General features: G+C 34.5%; 1 protein-coding gene across 4 annotated transcripts in view; it reads left to right on the forward strand.

Annotated features, from left to right (window-relative positions):
• KCNQ (KCNQ potassium channel) overlaps window positions 1–19120 on the forward strand; it is a 212127-nt gene that overhangs the window by 76414 nt on the left and 116593 nt on the right. For all 4 annotated transcript variants that reach the window (XM_065356966.1, XM_065356968.1, XM_065356965.1 and 1 more), the window contains exons 2-3: window positions 12234–12816; window positions 13654–14027. In XM_065356966.1, the coding sequence (XP_065213038.1) occupies window positions 12556–12816; window positions 13654–14027 (635 nt within the window). In that variant the 5' untranslated portion in view covers window positions 12234–12555. The remainder of the gene's footprint in view (window positions 1–12233; window positions 12817–13653; window positions 14028–19120) is intronic.

A 19120-nucleotide genomic window follows, 5' to 3' on the forward strand; every position in this document is an offset into this window, starting at 1 on the left:
TGAAAACCTTTATTTTGTCACATAAGCTAAAATTACGTTTAATGGTCCAGTTTCGACTTTTTTGTTGAGAAAGGGCTGTTCAAAAAACGTAAAATGTCGAAAAATACACTTCATCTTACCATACCCACCGAAGCTTAAAAAACTTCACTTAAAGTTTCCTTTGGCTTTATTTGACTTCCTAACTGAAAATTTTGTCAACTGGACAGCCCTAAATCAAAACAGCATGCAAAATACTCAACTCGCCAACATTCTTAAAGTAATTTTTTTCAATTTTTGAAGAATGTTTGAAAATCAAATCTGGCCAAAAAATTAACTACCTGGGGGGAAAATGAAAATCTCATCAAATTGATCTAAAAATCCGAAATTTGGTAAATATGCTATTTCTGACTCGCAAAATCGATTGGAAACCGTTTCGAACCATTTTGAGCAGTTTTGGAGCCTCCAGCAGATCTTTAAAAGATGAAATTTCCTCAAAATTTTACTCCAATGGGTCGGACATCTAAAATTTACTGTTTATGTCCTAATTTACACTTGCAGAGTCGACGGGAGGCGATTTCAAGGCATTCTGAAGCCTCTAGTTGTATTTTGGAAATTCCAGTTTCCCAAAAAATGCTATGAAATCTATCGAAATGAATTTTAGCATCTATATAAACGTTTTTAATGCATGTTAGTGATCCTATCGAGCAATTAGGTACACATCAATTATTTTCTAAAATTGTTTTTTTTTTCGGTTCAGAGTTGTATATTTTTTAAATTTTCAAGTACCTATGAAATTAGGTACTGGAGAAAACCTGGTTTTGAACTAGCTGAAGCTGATTTTCAAAAAATTAGGTATGTGTAATCGGTCGAGTAAGTCGCTAACAAGCACCAGTCGCGTTGTTTGTACGTGCTAATGTTGAATTAGACGGATTCCAAGATTTTTTGTTGAAAATATGGTAGGTTTTTCATATCAGCTGGTGGCTCCAGAACGGTTTGAAACCGCCTCTAATCGATTCAGCATGTAAAAATTCGGTTGTAAAGTAAATTTCAGATATCCAACTTCATTATTTTTCAAGTTTCAAAAATCTACAGGAGGCTCCAAAACTGCTCAAAACGGTTTGAAACTGTTTTCAATTGATTAAGAATGTCAAAAATGGGACACCTGCCACATTTCAGCTTTCTTGGTCAATTTAGTAAAATGTTGATTTGTTTGCCTATTTTTAATGTAGGTATACCAACTTCGTCGTCGTCGTCGTGGTTCCTTGTCCTTTACAGGACATTGGAAATCGCATTTTTGTGGTACCCTTACAGGGTGAGGCGAATGCCTATTGCCACTGCGATTATTCTGGGGAATCGACGTTGTTTCGAGCTTCCACTAGTAGTTTCCCGTTGCTTTCTAGTGACATCTACACAAGCACCTTGGAGCTAGCCGGGTAGTTTAGAGACCCTGAGCTCCTCAGTGTTGACCTCTATAGACGCACGAACCAGTTTCAGCTTTTTGATTCTGCTAACAGATGGCGTGCATTATCTGTTAGCTCGGCTAAACTGGTAGTCCCCCGGTACTTGGCGTGTAATGTTGATAATTGCACGAAAGATTTTTTTAATTACACGCACAAGCTTGCCTCTGTAGCTGGGTTTGAACCGGGTACCTCGTGAATGGAGGTCCGCGGCTCTACCTACTACGCCACCGAGGGACTCATACCAACTTACTTTTTTGAAAATCCACCAAAAATCAAAAAATTCACTTAAGCACCTGAAATTTTGGCTGGTTGTAAAGGTATAGATTTTGCACACTGTGCAATGAGTATTACATTTGCTCATACTTGTTCAAGGTAGTGAGCTGTACCTAGTTTCTACAAGCTTCACGAGTACCCGCCTCAGTACCGATTTTTCAGATACAAATAAACTTTACAGAGCACATAACATATATTACGAATACCTTAATAAAAAAAACACTTTTAATTATTCTTTTATGCACAATTTATTCGAAAATATCACATGTACACTTAGAATAATCTACTTCTAGTTCGTCAACCGTGTATAATGGACGAATAGTTCAGATCGGAGATATGACTGCCACACTTTGGATGCAGAATCCAGGAAATGTTCTGCACATGTGCCAGTTTACTAGTGTTGGTGAAGTAGTTGGTTGTGTTACGATTTAGTTACAAGTGATGTCGACTGTGTAGCAACTGCAACGCTGAACCATCTCTCTCTCCATGAGCATCTGACCAATCAGGACACTATAAACATCATGTTTGGTGCATGAGCAGGTTTCCTGGATTCTGCATCCAAAATCTAGCCGTCACATTTTGCCTCATTTTCAACGTTGAACTATTCGTCCATCATATACGGTCGACGTTCTAGTCATACAAAACTAGTAAAATATAGAGAAAGGAATAACACTGTGTTGTAAAGGAGTGTAAAAATACACATCACCTCTGGAGGGATCAAGAAACGGATGAGGGAAGGTCCATCAGTGATACTCATTACATGAGATTTGCAATAAAGACACACAGTCTTATGCACGATTGCTGCTGGGCCCAAACACATCATTACAAAGTCAATCTGTGTAACTGGAACTGTTGTATGTATTATGAAATAGATCACACGATCACAGGAACTACCTAGTTCATATTTAAGAAATACTGGAACAGATTTACTCAAACAGATTGATTAATCAATCATGTCTTACGTAAATAATAGAATAGGTACCTACTAGCCTATCTATTCTAGGGGAACACAGATACCTATGCACGCATAAAGAGCCCTATGATGACTGGTGTTTGGCTCTTTGCTCTCACAACACGTTGGTCATGAGAACTAATCCACCAGATGGCGTTTTTACATAACTAATCTGCCAGATTGCACATTTATGTAACTAAAATGGGATGTAGCTGAATACAGAATGATTTTCTCCTAGCTGAGTGGTAGAAAATGCAATTCCTCCCGTTACATGGTGATTGGTGATGTATTTTTCTGCTCATTCTATTTTGTTTAGTTCAGTTTGAATTTTTTTTTGGTTGATTGGGATGCCTCCCATGTCAAATTTGTTACTGCTCAATTTCTCTTCAAAATTTTAGGTTAGGTTTCAGAGAAAAAATTACTCAAAATATTAGAGGTTTGTTGAAAACAATTTGGGGTCAAAAAATGCTCTTTTTCTCACCCATGCTTCATGTTGATATTGGGGACATGATCAATAAAAATAGAGACGGGCGAACTTTTCTGCAAACTGGTTACAAAGAAATTGAAAGTGTAGCAAAGTTTGAAAAGTAAGAAAAGGGGACCATGTGAGGTCTCCTTGTTGAAAAGTCTTATAGGGAGCTTAATCTAGCATAAAATGAAAAAAAAAATAAAAATAAAAACATGTATGTAGTTTTAGATCATTTTATGCATGAAAACAGTATAAATAATATATCATAAAATTTCTGTAAGTGACGAAATAAAAATAAAAAAATCAATACCTTATTTTCATCAGTTTCTTTCACAATGGATTTTTGTGCAAGATTCATTACTGAAAATTTTTTAGAAGTTTTGTCGGTGTCATTTGTGTGATAGGTCGCTAAGTGTAGTTTTTTGTGTTGTGAGAATTGAAATTAAAAATACTTACCTTTAGAACTTTTCTTCAAGAGAGATTATTAATGGGATCTTGTGATTAAAAACAAGGTTCCTAAAATTTTAGCTACTTAACCACCAATCTCTCATTTCGAGGTTTATGTTACTTTATACTTAGGTATACATAGACAAAGACATACGTATACTCGTATTTTATTTTATTGTTTGAAAAAATGTGCTTCTTTCAACTGAAGTTGAAATTTAAATGTTGGTGTTATTTTGGAATAACGCATGTCCATTTGATTTTTTCGTCAATTTATGCAATTTTTACATATCTTTAAAAAACTTGAAACACCTCACAACCCTCAATTTTTTGCTGAAGCAGCTCAAGTTCTTCTCGAGTTCTTTGATACAAGAAGTCTCCGTGCACAGGTAAAAAAAACTCGAACAAACAATGACTGATCGAGTGAACAATAGGAAAAATCCAACATGAAAATGTTGATTTTTTTCAAGATTTTCTGTTTTTATCTCGCCTGTCAAACAAATTTTTTTAAAAGAATTGTTGATTTGTTTGTTCGTTTTGAAAAATTTGAACAAATTATAGAACATTATATAGGAAGAAGAAGCTGGACATCGTTAATGGCTCCAATTTCGATGGTCCTTGAAAGAAAAAGTCTGATTGGCCTGAAGATCCAATTTTCTTTCCAAATTACTTCACAAGTTTCAATTAGGTATTTGAAAGAATTTACTACAGAAATGAAAATCAAGCTCATTTAACCTAATGAAAAGTTATGCCATTCACATCTCAGAACTGAATTTTGGAGTTATTACGCGTCAACCTAGCTATCAGCCGAGCGACTGCAATTATTTCATCTTTATTCGAGTTTTTACCAGCAATGCTCTAATTTTAGCTGCTCAAAACTCCGTTAAAATATCATCAAACTCAATTAAATGATCCATTTGGACGAGAGCATTGGATTCGTCTACAAAATCAAAACATTTTACTTCATTATGATAATATTTCATTACATCAAGGTACATATTATATTAAATAATTAAACATACCAAACCATTTTCAAGATACTTATACCTGTTACTAGAAGAGGTGCTCGAGTTGGAACGTTAATTGAACGTTTCAAATAAGCTTTTTCATTACAACAAATTAGTGTTAATTTTTCATTTTAAAAATTACGTAGTTTTCCATATCCGAGAAGAATTATCTCCACAGTCCATGGCATAAAAAAAAACCTTTGCCCCTATGAAAAATTTAATTATTTTTCATTAACTATTTTGACTTAAATTTAACCTGAGATTTTTAATCAAGTTAGACTCGGTCTCATTAAGCTAATATTAATTACGAAATGTTATATTAATTTTTGTACACTTTCAACAATGATAAAGAGACGAACAGTAATTAAACATACATATAATAATGTTTCTTAATTTCATCCTTACCCAATTTCCCTCGTCATTTTATAGAGAGATATTCGTCGCACGTCGAGCATTTAGGATGCTGGAAATAATCGTCATGTTTTTTCAGTGTATACCAAAATATTTCAATCTGTCGCTATCATCTTTCATTCGAAGCGCATTTAATAAGGGGAAAAATCCCTCGCCACTTCATCAGTGTATCTTGTAAAAAAAAATCCAATTTTAATTTAAAAGGGGGGAGTAAAATACAAGAGAACATTTTGATTCTCTAAATGTAATAGAGTGACAGGTTGAAGTAAGAAAGAAAAGATACAACGGAGGGCTGGTAGCAGGGAAGTAAGACTCTCCTACGTTAGCCAAGTTTTAAGAAAACTCGAAACGTTCAACAATAATTAATCATACCTAAAGATAATTAATTCTCTGTTCGCTAACGAGCCTATTTTATCACGTTATGCCGGCTAAAATAACGAAATGATTCCTTTTCGGACTTCGCTTGATGGTCATGTTGTAATGTTATGTTTTTGTAAAGTGAAAACCATGTCTTGGTTAAGTTGGAAGTGTTTCAAAAGATTCTAAACTGTCCAAGAATTCAGCTAGTAGATATCAGTTACACGATCTTTTGATACAACTTATTCGAGAATTTTCTGGCCTTTTTTCCCCCTCTATTGAGATAGTTTACGAAAGAGAGGCTTTAGAAGGGAGAAATGTTTTCATAATTCAAAAGTTACCTACATTTATCGTGCATGTCCACATATTTAAATTTTACCTCTGGTTCATAATTTCGGCATCAAAGAACTTCTCTTCATTCACTTTCAACTACCCAGTAACCTCTTATAAAATACTAAACGACCACCGCAAGCCACGAGTTGAACATGGAGGAGAAAAAATGAGGGAAAAAATCAATCTTTCGCTTTCATTTTCCTATACCCACTTACCTACTTCCAAGTATCTGCGTATGTCATCGAGAAGGAGCGACAGAGAAAGAAAAATTCATAGTACAAAGCAATCTTTATATATTTCGTCGTCGAATAAAATTGTCGTAGAATTTTTCATGCATGGTTTACGAAAAATGAGAAGAGAATAAAGAAAAAGGAACGTCCTCTCCTCCTCTCCTCCTCTCGACGCGTCTCCGCATCGTCATCGTACGATACACTTTTAAATTGTACGCTAAAAAGCGGGTTAAGACCTTTTTAAGTAAACTCCCAAAAATGCTGCTTTTTATTAAAAACCTAATCGGGTAAAGAGAACATTTTTCCGCCCTTTTTAAAATTGATAAACGTTTTTGCGCGTACCGAGGAAGTGTAGGGAAGTAGGCCTCGGCAATGTCACATAAATTATTTCGCTTTTGATTTTCTTTTTCTTCGTATTCTAGATTGAAGTATTTCACAAAGAACGCCAAGTACTTGTGTATAGTTTCCTTGTGGTTGAGATATTGAGAAAAGAGGAGGTGAAATCGAGCTCTCAATGTGGATAAGAATACTCATAGATTGAAGTTTTTTTACTTGCGTTAGAAATTTTTGATCACATTGTCATGTAAATAAATTTTTTAACGATGATGAACAAATTATGTGAAGTTATCGTCGATATCTTCTCAATTTTTCCTCCCTTCTCCCATCTCCCTCTCGTACTCTTTCCTTCACAACAATTCAAATCCAAAGACATAGGGTGTTGATTAATATATATTCGTCATCGTTGTCATTCCATTTTGGTTACTATTTCTGATTGGTCTACACTTCTTCTACAGTATAATATACAGAATGTAAAAAAGTACGAAAGCCTTTTGTCTATATTATAATACAGCATGTGGCTCGTGGCTACGAAAGAAAATTACAAATTTTACGACGACGTGATGTTGAAGAATTGCAGTCTGAGCAAAGAGAAGTTATTACACCGTGTAAAAGGTACGCCTAGCGTAAGAATTATTTTCACCAAGCTCTCTATATCTTTGCTTGGTTGAGTTTTTCGCTGCACAGATTGTTTTTATGTATAAATTATTAGGTACTTAAAAATGAGAAAATCTATATCGTAGGTACCTTCGAGTGAATCCTTCGTCTTCGTGAATACGTGATTAGAACTAATTATGCCCACGAGAGTGGAAAAAGTATTTTTCAGGAAATTATGACGGTTGTTGTAAAGTTTCGAATGATGCTGGTTTTCTTCCTTTTCGAGTTGTTTGAGAATTGAGAATATTGTAACGAAAAATGTAGGTATGTGAAATGAAAGTTAATTAATTGGTAGAATGGTCGTATTTTGCGATTTGCGATTTTTTTCACGAATTGGAGATGAGGATCGAGAAAAAATATGACGTGTATTAAAAATACGTGATAGGTGAGGTTTTGAGGCCTCTCAAATTAAGTCACACCATCCAAACGCAGCACACAGTTTTGATTTTCATTAATTGGAAAAAAATTAGAGTTTGAATGGAAATGAAGGACTGGAGGTTCGTAATGAATAATATTTTTCTAAATTTTTCAAGAGAGACAACTTATTTGAAAAAATTCTCAGTAATGGGGGACGGGAGGGTTGAATGTCATTTACCCCAGGCTTGTTTTGGCTCTTGATGTTCCTAACAAGGGAAAAAATTATCCCAATTGGCATATCAATTTTTAAACCGAACAATGAGGAATCGAAAGAGGACCCCAAATTATACCACACTTAAAAATTTCAGACGCTGAAATTGATTTTTTGATTTTTGTTTTTTTTTTAAAATTATCACAGAAGAAAATTTTGGATTTGAATGAGCTCAAGAAAATTTTGAAAAATGAAACTTAAACAGCTCAAATAGGCCACAAATACATATAATAACTCCGAGTTAAAAGGAGCTGGATTTCATTTTCATCCTAATATTTATGGTGTTTTTTTTTAAAACTGGAAAAACCGAAAATCCGCTGGAGGCTCCAGAACGGTTCGAAACCGTTACCAATCGATTCGGGAGGTTGAAAATAGGATATAAACCAAATTTCAGCTTTCTAGATGAATTTGGTAGAATTTTGATTTTTTTCCCTAATTTTTACACTCAATTTTTAAAACTTCGACAAAAATCGAAAAATTAATTTGAACACCTGAAACTTTGGCTGGTGGTATGTTTTGTGGTCTTCTTTCGATTCCCCTAAGACTGGTTCAAAATTTTTTGGGCCCCTGTTGGGATACTTCCCTGGTAAGGCAGGGATCGTCCTCCACTCTAAAATACACCTACTTATGGTAATCAAATTTCATTTTCACAACTGAAAAAGTTATTGTTGATATCAAAGATGTTTCTGCCAACGTAATCAATAATCATTTATTTTATGAGAAAAAATATTTGTTACAAGAATACTTATTACAATGAGACATTCTCGTTAAAACTAATTTTAGTATATTTTTTATGGTGGTATGTGCAAATTAAATAAAAGTGACTTAAAAAGAAGAAAAAAAAATGAAAAAATCAATAAAAATTATCAAATAAGTAGTGAGAAATTTTAGTGAAATGTTGCAAAAGTGTGTTGAGAATATTTAACAGCTTATGATGTACTAATGTTTCTTTTGTTTATTGCTGGTTTATTTTTATGTTTTTTTTGTTCTATTTTTGTTTTTTTGTAAGTTATTCTCGATATTGGTCTAAGTGTGCCGGAAAAAAATTACCAAAAAAACAGCGAAAATACTGCTTGACACTGCAAAAATGATGCTTGACACTTTGCAATTGTTTGTCGTATAACAATTGTTATATATATTTTCTGAAAGCTCTTTAAAAAATAAAAACATTGGTCTTCTTGCTTTTTTAAATAAGTTCATATTTTTCGAGAAAATTGCATTGGCGTGATGTCCAAAACTGTCCAAATAGTTTGAGAATATTACTCCGCGGTGTTGCCGTACCGCCAACCTAAAATTCGGTTAGACCAATCTCTCGATATTGGTCTAAGTGTGCTGGAAAAAAATTACCAAAAAAACAGCGAAAATACTGCTTGACACTGCAAAAATGATGCTTGACACTTTGCAATTGTTTGTCGTATACCTAACAATTGTTATATATATTTTCTGAAAGCTCTTTAAAAAATAAAAACAAATTCCTGCTCATATCTTGAGAAGCTACTTCGATAACTGTATTGGTGTGAAGAAAGAATGGCTATACCCATGTAAGCTTGGTTGCATATTCTAAGTTACGAATTATACATTCGTCTACAATAAGCATAATCAAGGAAATAATTAAAGTTAATAGGAACGCCTGATGAGATTGCGCCCTTCGTCGTTCCACTTACGTCCATGGTTCACGCCAAATCCCCATGTCCGCAGGCAGATAATTTTGATCAACATAATAATAAAAGAAGTTAATCTAAAGAGGCATTTGATCGGGGTAAAATCCCATTATAAAATGTACACGTTAATCTACTCACCTGTGGGTCCCCTAATACTAGGCCCGAGCGTAGATTCTAGTTTTAGAAACACTTTTGTAGGGTTGCCTCTTCTCCCAGTCCGGATTCTGGTGAAGGGTCCAAGAAATGAAAAGGTATATAAAATGAGTCCCCCATTTGAGGGTTACGTTAAATATTTAGAATTAAATTACGTTAACCACCGAAAGTGGCAAAAACTAAGAAAGGATATAGCACGACAAATTCTATATTAAACTGAGTAAGATCGAAGACAAGACCTTGCCATCCCGAGTAGCAGAAATCAAGTAAGGAGGCGAGCTCGACGTTCTCAGAGAGGTACCTCGAGTTTGCGAATCGTCTATGACGTCAATAGTTCACACATTGTCATTTACTGTTAGGGTAGAGAGATGCCCAGGGGGATTATATGATCGAAAGATCTAGAAGAACCAAAATAAGATGACCTTCACGAGGCACATCTTCGAAATATTGCATAGGCAATATGTACAGCATGGACTACCTATGGCAGTCAGGGCATATTTCCCCATTACAATCTTTTCCTTTTTTTTTTTTAGAATTTTCCTATGATACCTAAGTAATTAATGAGTTTTTTTTACATAACTTACATCTCTTTTCAGTTTAATATTTTCACTTCAACAATTTTCAAAACATCAGTTCACATGTTGGTTTTAAAAAAAATACAAAACCAATGTTCTTACCCATATGTTTGTCTAGGGTTGAAAAGCTTAGAAGGAAGTATAAAAATCTTCTTTTTATCGTTTTGAATTGAAGAAATTATACTTATCATAATATTAAAATATTCAATCTACTTGATTAGGTATAATTACCTAACAATTAACGTCACTAATGCCAGTTTATTTCTACTTATTATGATACTCTCAGAATAAACATTTGGATCTGATCATGTCTGAGCAGATCTAATCCGGTCAAAACTCTAACCTGATTAGATCTGATCAGATTAAATTGTATCCTGAGAATGTTCGTATACTTTATCAGATCTGATCAGGGCTTCAAACCCGTACCCGTACCCGTACCCGTAACTGTACCCGTACCCGAATACCCAAATACCCGAACGGAAATCCAACAATTTCTGTACCCGAACCCGTACCCGTACCCAAAAAATGAAATGAGGAATACCCGAACCTGTACCCGAACCCGATAGTGACTATTTTGAACCCAAATACCCGAAAATACCCGATAGATCGGGTACAGTTCGGGTATTTCACCTAAAATACCCGAACCCGTGTACCTGTACCCGAACGTTTAAAATTTTCATACCCGTACCCGATACCCGTACCCGATTCTCTGAGAAATAAATCTGTACCCGTACCCGATACCCATACCCGAAAACGTTCGGGTTTGAACCCCTGGATCTGATCAAACAGTTCTCCGTTAATGTATCTGATCCGATCCGAAAACATCTAATCATCTGATTAGATTAGTATACCTACGTACCTATGTACTTAACTTACTCATCTAATCCGATCAAAACTACGATCTGATTATTTGGTTTGATCAAATCGGATTCGCAAAATATCCGGACCTGATCAGGATCTTATCTGATATACTAAAATAGGTCTTCTCCATCCGATTCGATCAGCTCTGAGTAGGGTACCTATATCTGATCCGATCAAAACTGTGAACTGAATCTGATTAGGTATATCCGGTCTGATAATATTGGATAAAACAAAAGTTTTCTCTTTAGATCCGATAATATCCGAATACCTGATCTGATTAAATTTGATCAGGTCAAATTGGAACTGGAGAATGTTCAGACCTGATCAAATCTTATCTGATTCGATCTAATAGATCTTCTCTATTGGATCTGATCAGATCTGAATAAATCTAATCCGATCAAAACTTTGATCTGATCAGACCAGCGCACTAATTTAACCTGATCTGATCCAATAATATTCATAGTTTTCGAAAGATTCAATAAATAAGCAATATGCAGAAAGCAAAAATCATCTTGCAATCAGCAATTGGCTGATGGATTGTTATACTTACAGCAAGGCAAGTACGAGGGTGGATCAAAAAGTAAGTTACACATGGCTGTAGATTTTGAACGGGTGAACACTTTTTGACCAAAATTTGGGGAAATGTAGTTCAAACACTTGACAAGATTTGAGAAAATTTATTTTGCATTTGGACGCGTTGTTCGTTTTTTACAGCGTTATTAGTAAAGTATCGTTGAAGAAATTTCCTCCAAAAATGATATTCGAGAAAAAATTAATTTTTTAAGCTGGCAAAAGAAAAATTTATCAGAAAATTAATTGAAAACCACTCGAGACATAATGTACCAACATAATTTTGATTCGAGCAGTATCCAGAAAAAGTAGATCGTTCAGTGATAATCTGCTGAACATTGGCCTTCCACAAAGGCACTTGGCACCTGAAATTTTTCGACCATCACATGAAAAGCCTACAGCGCCAAATCGCTTCCCAACTCGAAATAACATTAGTACGATACGTTTTGAGTAATTCTTGATGAATTTTAGTCGTAATTATAGCAACCAAAAAAATTTTGTTTTTGGCCAAACACCACTTTTGGAGGAAATTTTTGTATCAGCACTGTACTAATAACGCTGTAAAAAACGAACGACGCATCCAAATGCAAAATAAATTTTGTCAAGTCTTGTCAAATGTTTGAACTACATTTCCCCAATTTTGGTGAAAAAATGTTCATCCGTTCAAAATCTACAGCCACGTGTAACTTACTTTTTGATCCACCCTCGTATGTGGGTTCAATCACTACGGTACATTTTCAGGTACCTATCCTTATCTTGAAATTCTGCAATTGAAAGGTATTCACGACGCATAAATGGCTTCAATTCGATCACACATCGATAATTTATTCTAATTTAGTATTTTTTTCACGATCGAATAACCCTAGCGTAATTCTAGGTTCATACACGATCGGAGGATTCGACTAACTTCGCCGAATACAACGATGACGATGATGAAGATGACGACGACAACGACCATAACAACACAATGACCCACATTAACCTATTTCACAACTCGATAGGTTATTCAACCCTCAAAAGGACTTAATACACCCCTCATCTTTCACCGGGCCACCTCAGTGACCAAGAATTCGCCGAAAAAAAAGGCTGTGTCAAAACATATCGATCCTCACGAAATACATACAAGATCATGTAAAAGACGACGATAAAACCGAGGCGAATATGCTGCAAAAGCGGATAAATGGCCCGCCGCCAATCAGATGCTCGGGCTTCTTATTATGAATCGTTCTGAAGAAATCGAATTATATAGGAAGTCTCGCGAATTAACGGTTATAAGCCCGATCGCCGAACATCCGAAACGATTTATTAAACGTAATCGTTCGGAGGATGACATTGTCTTAAGCGTATTAAAGACGCCGCTCCGAAAGAATACCATATCACCTTTCAAGAGGATATTTTCCTCTGCCGAAGAACATGTGGACCGCGAACCGGAAGAGGAACCTTTTAATAAAAGGCCCGATGTAAGGATTCGTCACTGCATTTAACTAGTTTTTTTTTTTTTATAATCAGGGGAGGTGGTATCGTCTGGTACGTAGTTTGAGCACAGCCTTCTGACAAAAGTTAGCCTTACTTAAAATGAATTATAAAAGGGTGAAAAATGCAAACTTGGGTTCACTTTAGGATTATTTTATGCAATTTTGGCTCATCTTTGACCTTTGGTCTTTCTTTATGTAGCAAAAAATCCGTTATAGTTCTTTTCACAACGTTTTATGAGATCTATGGAGGGATAAGGACGTTTTATTTTCTTACTTATTTTGGCAATTCTAATTTCCAGGATTGTTTTTTTTTTTTTCAACCTGGCAATTTCCCAAATTATGAAAACCTCGAATTAACCCGCAAAATGTTTTTTATTACCTCGAATATAAAAAATTTCTCAAGGATTACCGCTGTATAAGTAATTATGCAGATACAAGGTATAAAAAGTAAATTTATAAAGATACAAAGAAAAAGGGCAAAAAAAAGAAGAAAGAAAACGATGGTGGTTAATTGCTCGTAACAACTAGAACATAATAATCTGCTTAATTGTTATTAATTACCTGGGGGCATACGGTAGTATATGTATAAATATCCGTACGTAGACTGGGCGAGGGGTTTTTGTAAGGATTCTCGGGTATAATATGGTAAATAAGAGTTAACCTTTAGGTTCAACTGCTACAACGAAACAAAAAAATGAAAGAAAAAAAAACGTAATCAGGGGTGCTCATTCTATACGCTCACTTGTTTTTTTTTTAAAATTATGATAAAATATGACTTCGACTGAAAAAAAATGAAATCATTATTGTTTTTCGATGGGGCAGGAGAGACCGGCGCAAAGATATTCAATATGTACGAGTACTCGCCGAATGCCGCGTTTCGGTGAAGCGCATCATCGACGAGTACCAACGCCTATGAAGAGAAGAAGACCGAGTAATACGAATCATCACTTCCATCATCATCACCGACGTCTGAACGATCCGCCGACACCGAGCAGCGATGCAGAAGAAGAACCAGCTCCAAACGCCGCCCCTGTCGGCATACCCGATCCGTACTACCCTATTTATTTACCCATCGATCAAGAATTCAAGGCTAAATACGTTTTCCATCAGAGAAGAGGCAAAACCTTTCAGGAAAGGGTTTACGTATTCTTGGAGCATCCGTGCGGTTGGCTGTGTTTTATTTACCATTTTACTGTGTAAGTATTTTCATCTACGATTACCTTATTGTGATGTATTTTGATTTGAATGGGAACTATAATTTCAGTGCAATTGTACCTATTCTGTGAGATTGGTGCATTAGAACCTTGGAAATGTGCTGAATGATATTTTTGAAAAGATTTTGATCTTGAATTTTGAAATTTTTGCATCGATTTTATTGAAAATCGATTCAATAAACATGAAAAAAGGGCATTAAAAACAATACTTACTCTCATTTTTACAGGAACAAAAAAAATAATTTAATTCCTTTTAGGTATAGCGTTGTAATGTTGTAATATTTGTTGATTGAAGAAAATTTTTATTGAACCAAGATTCGTTCTACATTAAATTAATTATGATTATTATTAGGATAGACCGCAGAAAAAAAAAATCAAAAGATTTTGACCAAATTCAACGAAGAACATCATTTTGAATTTAAAGTCGCTCAGAGAAAATTTTAATCTCGTAGGTGTCCCTGAACAGGAGATATGGAGCCTCAAAGAACAGACATTTTCGATAAATTCGTATTTTTTCGCTCTACCTCCTTCCCAAACTTATTTTTAGGGAAAATGGCCCCATTTCAAAAGATAGTATTTGAAATTCTACGTTGACCTGCCTGCATTAGATACCTATTACCTACATATCAACGTAATCCAATTTCAGATTTCGTCGATATGTACATATCTAATGCAAGGACCTTGAGGGTAGATGGAAGGTGTCGAATCTGTCAAAATCCAAGACCACTTTGGTACTCAACTGAGTGGTTAAAAATATGCAAATCTTCTATTTTTGGGTAAATTTGTGTTTTTTTAAATATTTTCTTCTTAAATATTACGCATATTTAATAATGAAATGTCGAACGATATCATTTCTGAATTTTGAACAATATTTTGGAGTAACTACAGCGCTTCCAAATTTGTGATCATTATTGCAAATTCCGCAAGTGGCTATTTCTCTCGATTTTTTGAAATTTACAATCGATGAATATAGGCTAAAATTGGCATCATTGTATTCCAAAATACTTCCCTCATTTCAGAAATGATATTTTTCGATGTTTTGGCATAATCACCCGGTGCATAATAATTCGAGAAAAATATGTTTTCAAAACACGAATTTACCCAAAAGTAAGCGATTTACAAATTTTCAGTTGCTCAGAAACCGTAAAAGTGATCTTGAATTCTGATGATGATGGCCCAGGTTAGTTGTTGCAAAATTTCCAATATATGTCTTTTGAACATGGGCTATTTTCTCCAAAACAGGCTTGGAAAATGGTTTTAAAAAATGAGCTCCATTTGAACTCCCATATCTTGCATCCAGTTACACCTCTCTAGCTAAAAATTTTTGAGTGATTTTAAACTCAAATAGAGGGTTGTACTAAGTCTGGCCAAAACTCTGTGACTTTTTTTTTTGCAATCCACCCTGGTAATCATATGTGTTCCATCAAACATGAGGGGAGGATGTAAATTTTTTTAAAAAATGATCTTAAATCTTTTCTGCAGGTTCCCCTCAATAGGTTTTGAAATAATCATTATATTTGGAACAAATTTCTTCACGATGTTTTGAAAGAATCGATTGAAGATTCAGAATCAAAAGTAGCCTATTTGAAGTTTTTCTGCGACAGCTCATTTTTTCATGATGAATAGGTTCAGAAGTGAAAGCTACCTCACAAATTAAAAAAAAATTAAAGCGCAGTAGGTAACTTTTTTATCTTTGTTCAAACGAACCAATTTTCTAAACGAGATTTGAACGCCCTGAGAGGAAAACGAAGGGTCCAGGAGTTTGCTATTTTGATAAATTTAAATAACTTCTCAAAAATAAAAACATGGCGAATCGTTTTTACTAATTCGAATGTGCTGAGTTCGAATATTTTTGCTGATTTGTAGGTATGGTATTCGATCGAAATCTTCAGCACCTCCCCACTAGAGTTCCAAACGAAGTTCAAATTTAAAAAAACAAGATGACTTTTTGAGGGTATCTTTTATTAGATATTTTTCAAGAGTAAATACTGAATGTAAATTTATGATTTTATTTTCTAAATATGACCTCTCGATGACCCTTTACCACCTCCCCTTAATGAAATATTTGTATTGAATTCGGATTTAAATTTCTTTATCCAGATACAAATATTGAGAGTGTCCTCACAACTCTCAGATTCACGAAAAAATGCAAATTACGTGTACGTATGGTGTTTAGATGTCGATTCTCATATAATTTCAGGGCATCGATTTTTAACATCGATTGAATTTTTCTCACACGCTGTCTCAGTCTTAAAATTAAATGTTCTCATGTTCCCTTTTCTAGCAGATATATAATCATCATTATCACATCACATTTTTTTAACCTTTTCCTTTTTTACCATTTTTTCCTTCAAAATTTGAAAATTGAGAGGACACAGAGAAGTTGTATTTAAAAATTAAATACTTCAATACTTATTCAAATTCACCTATCAATAGGTATATTTTCTTGTTTTCTTTTTCTCAAAAATGAAAAGGGTCAGGCATTCGTCATCGAAGGTTTGTAGTCTACAAAGAATTTTTGAATTGGCATCACCCCAAAATTGGCACTGAAGCTAGAGAAGGGACAGTAAGTTTCAAATTTGATATCATATTCGTGTTTAGAGGGTTCGATTATGAAAATTACGTCAATGTTGTGGAAGTAAATCTACCTCAAAATATTGTAGTAAAAGCGCGGTTTGTCAAATACAATTTTTCATCAATTTATTACGTTCTTAAGCCTTGAATTTTTGTGGAAAAAATTGAAATAAAAAACACATTTTTCAGATTTTATTCACAGTTTTGTTCTTATGAAAATTATCACCAAAAAATAACTTAAACTGATGTGGCTTGAAGGGGTCAGATGAAAAGTCTTTCATAAGAAATGTCAAAATTAAAAGTAAAGAAAAAAAAATTATATTTTGCTCATTAAAAAAATTTGGATAATCGAATTTGAATTAACGGTACCCGCGTGGACGAAGCTTGAGATGAACTGCTGCCTTTATTCAATAACTTCGAAGAATATTACATCCATGATATTGTGGGAAGAGAGAGATACATTGATAGAGGTTGATTAGAGCGGGCAAATGATAATGAAATTTTCTTCGCGAAGGTTTTTCCATGATACTCGTTGACGCAAATTCTTTTAGCGCTTAGCAAGAAACTATGGCCAAAAGACCTAAACAAGACGTATGAAAAATGTCAAATTTTATAAGTCTGTATTCAACCTTCCCAGCAGGAGCTCAAAGTTGAAAAAATTGGAAAAATGTTTAATTATTGCGAAGTTTTTTTCAATCAGGGTTAGTTCTAGTGGAGTATCGATGTATGTATTTATGTAGTACCTATTTCCTGATCACCTTTGAACCATTCGAAAAACTTCAAGTTCATTTTTATCAAGTTCAGGAGTTTAGAATTAATTCTTTCCTTTAAAATACGTGTGATGATATTTTGTGAGTATCTCCTAAAATGAGTTGATTGAAATTGAACGATAGTAAGCATCAAAAGGTCAAGCACCTGAGCCAAAAAAAGCTAGAAAATATTTTTCTGACGCATAAATGAAAAGTTTTCAAAACGTTCAAACTTTAAGCTCTTACTTAAAAGTTGGACATTTACCTAAAATTTTGAATTTTTTTTAACGTTTTGTTGAGGTCATTCCTGCCATAAATTTTTGCTAGGTTCTTTTAAATTTCAAATTAAAAAAAAAAAAAATTATAAACGATCCATTCTAGTAGTAAGTATTTATTTACTTTACAAGCGAATATCAACTTACAAAGTCGCCCTTCTTTTTCACCTGTAAAGGTAGATCATCATAATACTTACTACAATACTTCATTGGTACTTGAGATTATTCAAAACCGTTACTACTGTTTCGCGAGGATGTTCTTTGAATATCCGCTGTAAAAAAAAAATGGAATTGAAAATAGGGCTTTAAAAGACATTTTACATTTGATACCTATGTATTTGATTAGGGCAAATTCGCTCTTCTTTTCCTGCTGTATAACTTTTGAGAGTAAATTAGGAGCCTTATGGTGAGATCTAATGGGATTTTCTAAGCTACCTACCCTGCAGAAAGAAAACGTAGAAAAATTGAACACAAAATTAGAAGATTTACCCCCAGAAAGAGGAATGAATTTTCTAAAAATTGAAGATAACGGTAATTGGCAACTTGAAAATTTCACTTCCAGTATTCATTTTTGGTTAGTTCTCGGGAGATAGAGAGGAAAGAGAAGAGCCGGCATCTTCAAATAAAATTCCACCAGTATCAATTTCTTTTCAATGAATTAATTTTTAAAATTATTCTCTCGTAAGATTCGTTTCGTATTTTATTTTCAAAGTTATAGTTCAAAGCGAGTAGTTTTCAAAACAGCTCACCATTTCAGCTCAGAAATCAACAAGTTCCAAGTTACTATAGCAAAGGCAATAAGGCCGACTCACGGTGAACGTGACTTCAAAAGTAATGAAAACGAATGATAGTCATAATTTGACCAGGCGAATAAAATTACCACCGCGTCGGTTAACTTTTTAGCCAACTTTATCAAAACTAGACCTAATTAGACTTGTATAAAGTGATGCTGGTTTTATGATTAGGTACGGTTTTTTTTTTACTCTGCTCCATTTTTCCACCGTATCCGCGCGTTTATTGTGCGAGTTGCGAAAAAGGAAACGAGAGAAGGAATGAATCGGAGGGGAAAAGAGCAAAAGCGAGTGAAATTGAACGAAGAAGAGAGATACGTTCAACATTTGCTCTCTCGTTTAACGACTGGAAAATTGGCATTGGGTCGTGCGAAATGAAAGCAAGACAAAAGAATGGAAGGTTTTTGCGAACCGCGGGAAGAGAGTGGGAAAAAAAGAGTAAACTTAGCCGCGTTATTACCTACTGCGTTTTGAAAAGAGGGAAAAATGGGCTAGATATACGCGTAGTGTGGGTAGGTACTCGTATATGTGAGAGTTTGGTGTGTTTGGAAAATGTGTACCTACACTGAAGAAATAACAACTTTGTACGCGGAATGTTTGCTCAAGATTTAAATATTATTACTAAGAAAACAAAGTTACCGAAATAATGGAGCCTATTTTAAACGAGAAATTCCATCAGTACCGGT

The sequence above is a fragment of the Planococcus citri genome, chromosome 3 (genome assembly GCF_950023065.1).
Source record: "Planococcus citri chromosome 3, ihPlaCitr1.1, whole genome shotgun sequence".
NCBI lineage: Eukaryota > Metazoa > Arthropoda > Insecta > Hemiptera > Pseudococcidae > Planococcus > Planococcus citri.